General features: G+C 35.1%; 1 protein-coding gene across 1 annotated transcript; it reads right to left on the reverse strand.

Moving 5' to 3' along the window:
* Positions 1 to 3,908: 3,908 nt before the first annotated feature.
* On the reverse strand, positions 3,909 to 5,994 carry LOC141250285 (uncharacterized). The gene is made up of 5 exons (XM_073669921.1): positions 5,880 to 5,994; positions 5,145 to 5,288; positions 4,777 to 4,902; positions 4,537 to 4,688; positions 3,909 to 4,196 (listed from the first exon to the last, which is right to left on the reverse strand). The coding sequence occupies exons 1-5, from the start codon at positions 5,992 to 5,994 to the stop codon at positions 3,909 to 3,911; spliced, it is 825 nt and encodes a 274-aa protein (XP_073526022.1).
* Between the last annotated feature and the right edge of the window lie 1,315 nt (positions 5,995 to 7,309).

Consider the following 7,309-nt stretch of genomic DNA (forward strand, 5'->3'; position numbering starts at 1 on the left):
GAATGATGTTATTTTTAATAATAGGATTGTTGATGCACTTTCTAGTGAGATCGTCTCGGTTTTTAGATTCCGTATGGTACAGAAACTGAGTACCATTGGTAGACGTGGTAGGGCTATGATACGGAGGTTGTATGCACACTAGTTTGTATGCGTCTGCATTTATTAAAAAATTACCATTTGGCCAAAAAATAACAACATAATTTATTACATACTTCTTAATTTCAAATGCCAACAAGTTTATATTAGTCCATAAGAAATTAAAGATTCAACGGTTTAGTAAAATATGATTTAATATTTTCCTAGATTTAAAATTTATATTTTCAAAAATTGATATCATTATTTACTTTTTAGATGTAAGACCCGCAACCTTGAAAGCGCTATTCCATGTCAGCACAGATCTTAGTTCTTTGTCATCACTTAAACATGATAAATGAAGAACTCTCGTTGACATGATTAGCAATCTAATCCTTATTTGGATTACAAAGACGGGGTGTTACATTACAAACCTCGATGGGTTATTAAATGACTCTCTGACTGCCAAAAAGAATGAAGTTATAATATAACTTTATAAAAATAACAATGTTATGCTCAAAATAAATATATAAGTTTAGAAATTTGTTTGAACCTCGCAAACGAAAAACAAATCTTTTACATTAGTCAAAATAAAAGTTGACTTAAACAGATGAGTAAACTTTATTATCTAATAGATAGATCTTGTTCGATTATAGTAATGATCATATCCTATGTAGAAACGTTGGATCATTGGACTGGCTATAATTATCTTATTCATTTAATAAGATTTAAGATTTAATCACTATTATTAGATATATTAAGTTTAAATTTGCAACTAAAAGATCAAAAAATAATTTCATCATATTAATATGGGTGAAAATTATTAGAGTGATCATTTTATAGAAGAGAGATCCAAATTTAAAAATAATAATAAGTTTATTAATTTTTTTATTTTATAATTTTCTAAGTTATTCCCAAAATTAAAAACACTAAAACAAACCTCATATACATTGTTTTTAATTAAGGGATCAGAAATTGGCTTGAATATTGAGTGGAAGAGTAAAAAATATAATAGTATAATCAACTTCAATCATCCGAAAAAACCACCACTTCATAGCTTGTATGCAATTATTCTGTGGTGAACTGATCAAAAGAAAAATAATGACAAAAAATTTACTCCTAAATGTTTTTACATGACTCCTAAAGAATTTACTCCTTAATGTCTCCCTATCTCATTCGTATAATTTAAGAGTTATCCTATTAATTGCGTTTGAAATTAAACTCAAACATACACACAGATTTAAGTTAAACACTCGTGTTATTTCTCTCTATAATTTTTCACACCATAATGTTGTGTCCCCTTTTTACAATGGACCAGCAGACCTATATATAGGAAATAGGGGAGGTGTGTGCTTGTGAGCTACTCGAGACACGTGTCGAATATCCCTATTGCACGACTTTCTTTGTTTCCTTTTGGTGTTAATCATTGATTGGACCGAACGAGAGGTCATGTCTCGATCTTCCATCGCGATCATGCTAAGCGCAAGGATCGTGCGGATAAGGGGCCCACTTTATCATGATCGCAATCGATCTAATCTTAGTTAATCTCATCTTACCGAGAATAGTCCTTAGTTGAACGTGATGCTTAATATATATCGTGAATCCATCACCTATATCTTATTTGAAAACTAAGACTACTAAAATCTCCCTATATCATATTTAAAATATATTTTAATATATCAAATAATTTTCGAAATAAAATACTTTCTCTTATTTCTATTTTATATGTAAAATATGGTGGGCCATCTATTTAGGAATAAATTTAGTGAGTTCTCAAATATAAGACTCAGTTATTGTAGACTCAACTTATTTAGAAGACCTAAAATTTTGATATTTTAAGCTAATTTTTTAGTTTTATCCCTATATTTAAGTTTAAGGATCATTATATGAAGGCTTTGAATCAGGTGAGAATGAGGTTTAAATGAGAATGAATAATGAATCTGGTCGTCCATTTAAACAGCTTCGGCTAGCGAGTGTGTCTCGTCAATTGAATTAGTGTACATTGGTTCGCGATGAGCGAGTGTGCATTATTTGGAGTTCAATTGTGCATTGCATCTACCTTAAGTGTGCATTATTTTCTTATTATTCGTTCATTCACTAAGTTGCCTTACTAAAATATATATTTGAAAATGAGTGTGTATTGGTTTGCGATGAGTGAGTGTGCATTGATGTGATTATAAGTGTTCATTAGTTTTGCCTTGAGTATGCATTAGTGTGCATCATCTTTGTTTTTGAGTGTGCATCAAATTTGTTTGTGAGTATGCATAAGTTTTGTCATGAGTGTGCGTAAGTTTTATTATATGTGGGCATCAGTACTTTACCTTGAGTGTGCATAGGTTTGCCTTGATTGTGCATATTTTTGTCATGAGTGCGCATAAGTTTTGCATTGATTGTTAACTGTGCACAGATTTCCTTGTGAACGTGCATCAGTTTTGTCTTAAGTGTGCATAGTTTGCTTGTCAATTTATGCACACTCTGTGGTTGAGAGCTAATGAAGATTTTATAAACTGTGCACAGATCTATTTGTGAGTGTACATAAGTTTTCCGATGCACAGTTATACGTCCAACAGTGCACACTAGCTCTTCGGGGACCAATGCACACTACTTTAGTTGGCGATGCACACTCGTTAGTGAGAGTTGTTTAAACAGACAATTCATATTCATTATCCATTCGCATTTTAAGTTGCGTTCTCACATGATCATTTTCCTTGTGTGAACCATGTAAAAAGTGCTTTGAATACCTATTTGTTATTATTCTTCCATGTCTATCCAAAAACCAAACAAGAGACGGTAAAGAAGTGAAACCACCGAATAATGATAACGGGGCAGCTATATGTCGCTACGAGTTTTTACTATCCATCGCACACAGCTTTATGACAAAGCCGTGTAGGTAGCTTTGTCACAAAGCTCCCTATAGAACTTCGTCATGAATATGGATGCGAAAACAGAATACGTGGATTGGAGAAGAAAATTCGGCTTTTACAGGAAAATATAGAGCTTCGTCACAAAACTCTCTATACAACTTCGTCACGAAACTCCCTATACAACTACGTATTTTATGAAACTTCTTAGCTATAAAACTACGTAGTTATAAACTTCGTCATGAAACTCCCTATACAGATTCGTGACGAAGCTGGGTGCAAGAAGAGAATATGAGGGTTTGGGGAGAAAAAAAAGTTGTGGATACGAAGCAGAATGAAAAGCTCGGTTATGAAGTTGTATGAGGAACTTCGTGACAAAACAAACTGCGAAAATTAACAAAAAGTGTTGTGCCATATATACCAATACCAATAATAAATAATCAGAACAACTGCCAGTACAAGAAATTACAAGACTGCTCGACATGAATGCACTAAAACCTGGGTGCAAGAAGAGAATACAAGGGTTTTGGGAAAAAGAAGTTGTGGGTACGAAGCAGTATGAAGTGCTTCATCACAAAGTTGCATGAGGAACTTCATGACAAAATACGCTACGACGATTAGCAAAGGTGTTGTGCGATATATAGCAATACCTATCATAAATAATCAGAACAACTGCCACAGCAAGAAATTACAAGACTGCTCGACATGAATGCACTAAAACCTGCAAATGTAGCAGGCCATGGGATCCATGGATCATCATACAATTGAAGAATCAGCAAAATAGATATCTTCGAATACACCACTCCAAGCAAAAAAACATGGCTACAAAGCTCTCTGACTTTTGTCTCTGTCAGATGTTGCACATATGGAAATGAAAATAAGAACATGCCCAAGCTTTATTTGAATGACATTTCGGTTCTCTCTTGACCCAGTTTTTTTATAGTTAATCAACATTCTTTAAAAACAGACAGGAGTTCACTTTTGAAGAGCGTTGGGCTGCGTTTGCTTGGGAAGAATATTGTCAGGTAGAATCAATTCTGGGGGAGTCTCACGCACAATACCAATCATGGAATCATAATCTTCATCCTTCTTTGCAAATTTCTTGCGTAGTGCCTTCTCAAACTCAATCTCATCAGCTGGTTTGGCATTTTCAGATGCATGAACCTGAGCAAGGTTTGTGTAGTTTGATGCTGATTGAGAGATGAATGCTATCTCTTCATCGGTGAGCTTCCTCATGAACTTTGCTGGGTTTCCTCCCCATACCTGGAAAAATATATTCAAACAGGTTATGATCTTCATGAGCTGATCTCAAGACTGAGAGAATATCCTGTCATGATCTTTAGAGGTTTAGTAATTACTCTCTTATGGATGTTTATAGAATAAATTCAGCCTATTAAACAGTTGGGATGATAATGTGATAGGGTGATCAAAAAGATGAATATGCTTTTAATACTTGCCTAAGTACCAAAAGGAGATGTATAACTAAACAGAGGGGGTATATAAGGACTAATTAAATTAAGTTTACGCACAAGTTTCAGATTTTATTATGGCAGGAAAAAAATAGGGAGAATAGTATTTTTTGCAAGGAAATAAATAAACCAACCTCTCCGGAAGGAATTCTGGTATCTTGTTTCACAAGGGCTCCAGCAGCTACCATGGCATGTTTCTCCACAACAACTCCGTCAAGCAAAATTGCTCCCATCCCAACAAATGCCTCGTCTTCAATAGTGCATCCATGTATAACAGCACTGTGACCTGCATGTTCAATTTTGTAAGTAAAAAATCTTTGATTAATATGAGTTTTAAGTAGAATTGTTAGCATGGAGTCTTCGGTATTACACACCTACAGTAACATTGTCACCAATAATAGTTGGCAGCACCTTGCCACCTAAGTTGGACTTTGCAACGTGCACAAGGGAGTTATCCTGGATATTAGTTCCTGCTCCAACACTGATGCTATTCACATCACCTATATGGAAAAGTTTGGAAGGACAGTCAGAAATATGAAAACTGGGGAAAATGTAGATATATGAAGTTGGAGAAGCTGTACATTAGGTGAATATGCAAAAAACTAATGACAAGTAAGCTGATGAGATAGATATTAATATTGAGGCTATAATCTTAGTTCAGTCATTATCATATAACTTGGATTGAGTTGGTCTGATGTATTCTACTGAAAGTACAAAAAGTATGATATATAAAATACCATACCTCTCAAGACACAGCCATACCAGATTGATGATTTTGCACCCAATTGAACATCCCCGATGACTGAAGCACTAGGAGCTACAAAGGCATCCTTGTCTACTACTGGGGACTTATCAAATATGTTCATAAGAGTCCGATGCCTGGAAACTGAAAAGGAAAATTACAAGAGAACTTACTGGAAAGAATTGCCTGATTGCCAAATGTTCATAGCCATTATCTCACAGTGAGGGTCACAATGAAGGGGTAATTTGATTATGAGATGAGATGGACCACGAAACAAGTAGAAAGTATAATGTTATGTGGGTGTTTGATCCTTACACGTTTCATAAGCCAGTTTTGTGCAAAGAAACTAGTTGATGTAATTCATTGAGCTTGTTCTCTTACTAGCTAGTCACCAACACTTTTAATTGCCATGGTACATTCTTCTCAATCAACATATCGGGTTCAGATTCAACATTGGCTTACTGATGCCAATTTCCTATCTTTGACTAGAACAATGTATATAGAAGAAATACTAACAATCTATGTGTCAATTTGGAGTCCAAAGCTTCGGATTTCTAAGCTGCAGCTCTAACTAAGACATGGAGTATCAAATCCATCGACAATTGACCAGCGCAAGATGTCACGTGTGCGCAAATCCGATAGCAAATTCAATAGCAAAATGTGAGCAGCGAAAGGGAAAATCAAACAAATGAACAGAGGCGAAGAATAAATGGAAAAAGGAAGGAAGCTGATTACGTTGTTCTTCCACACGGTAGCCTCCCTGGAGGCCCGATCCGAGACGATCTAGGGCTTGGCCGGACTTACGAATCCAGAACCCTACGCTGTATATGGCTCTTCCTAGCGTTCCCATCGCTAATCAACTGAGTAGATTCTTTGACGTAGACGTTATCAGAAACCAACGACGAGTTCGATCTGGTGCGGCTCTGTGGATGCGGAGTGTGGCCAAAGAAGAAGCAAACACAGTGTCTACCAGTCGTTGAATTCAAGCACTACCCCGTTTAACAAAAACGGTAGGGCTTTCGATTTCCGGATCCTTCACCGGGTCACTATTATTTCACTATGTGAAAAAAAACTTGGGGTTGTTTCACACAACTATTACGAGAAATTATTTTTAATATTGATAATTATTTAAAATTATTCAGGTTTTATTGTAAAAATCATTCATCCTCATAATTAGTTAACTTTTTCATCCAAAATATTCAAATAACAATTTTACCCCTCAATTTCAATTATCACCAAAATACCAATGACTCTTTGAGCCACACTCCAGTCTCAACATCTTAATTTGTCATGATATTTTGACGATAAATTAATTTCTCAACAAAATTTTAATCTTTTTTTAAAGCTACCTATTCAATTAAAAGGCCCAAAATTTTTTCCACTAGACAACTTTTTACAACGTGGTAAAATCAATTCGGGTTCAAGCTCCAGACGTCAAAATCAATTCGTCTCTTTCAATATTCACCCTCGTCTCTTTCACGGTTTCACCATTCAAACACATCAAATTAGGGTTCATGCACCACATATATTTTGCAAGTATCTATTGATAATGAGTCGAGTTTATGATTGAAGTAGATAGTGGGATGGAGAATCTTCTTATCTGGGTGATTTGAGGTTGAATTTGGAGATGTTTCTAATTTGAATTTGGTTGAATTTGGGGCTTTCAAATTTGGACGAAGTTGGGCGATTGAGAGGCTAGAAGTTTGGGCAAATTGAGGAAGGAGGCACTCGAGCTTGGAGAAGAGGCATTGGAGTGGAGCTTGCTGGTTAGAAGAGGTGGATTAAAAGGTGTGTTTTTTAGAATTCTGAGATTGAGAGAAAACTTTTAGGTTGGTAGTTTTGGATTTTCGAGGTTGAGAGAATGCTTTTAATTGTGCATAGAAGGAAGCTCATTGAATGCTTTTTGGTTGGTAGTTATGTTTGTTTGCTTTGTGCTGCATTGAACACCACACGTGACTACAAATGAATAGGTGTGGAAAATAATTTTTTTAAGTTATCGTTTCACATTGTTGGAGAGAATCTTAGCAACTTTTGACCAATTTTCATTGGAATGAATCTTTTCACATGGAAGAAAAAATTAAATTTCACTTTTTAGGAATGAGTGTTTTTTAAGCTGGTGGTCATTGTCATTATATGCTTATTTTTCAAATTTGTGTGTCATAATA

The sequence above is a fragment of the Phyllobates terribilis genome, unplaced genomic scaffold (assembly GCF_046119375.1).
Source record: "Phyllobates terribilis strain yellow unplaced genomic scaffold, ASM4611937v1 Scaffold_5539__1_contigs__length_50921, whole genome shotgun sequence".
NCBI classification, from domain to species: domain Eukaryota; kingdom Metazoa; phylum Chordata; class Amphibia; order Anura; family Dendrobatidae; genus Phyllobates; species Phyllobates terribilis.

Coding starts and splice junctions, on each gene's coding strand:
- LOC141250285 (XM_073669921.1), bottom strand. CDS start 5,994: ATGGGAACGCTAGGAAGAGCCATATACAGCGTAGGGTTCTGGATTCGT. Junction 4,903..5,144: donor GTATGGCTGTGTCTTGAGAG/GTATGGTATTTT, acceptor TTTTCCATATAG/GTGATGTGAATAGCATCAGT. Junction 4,689..4,776: donor TGGTGACAATGTTACTGTAG/GTGTGTAATACC, acceptor TTGAACATGCAG/GTCACAGTGCTGTTATACAT.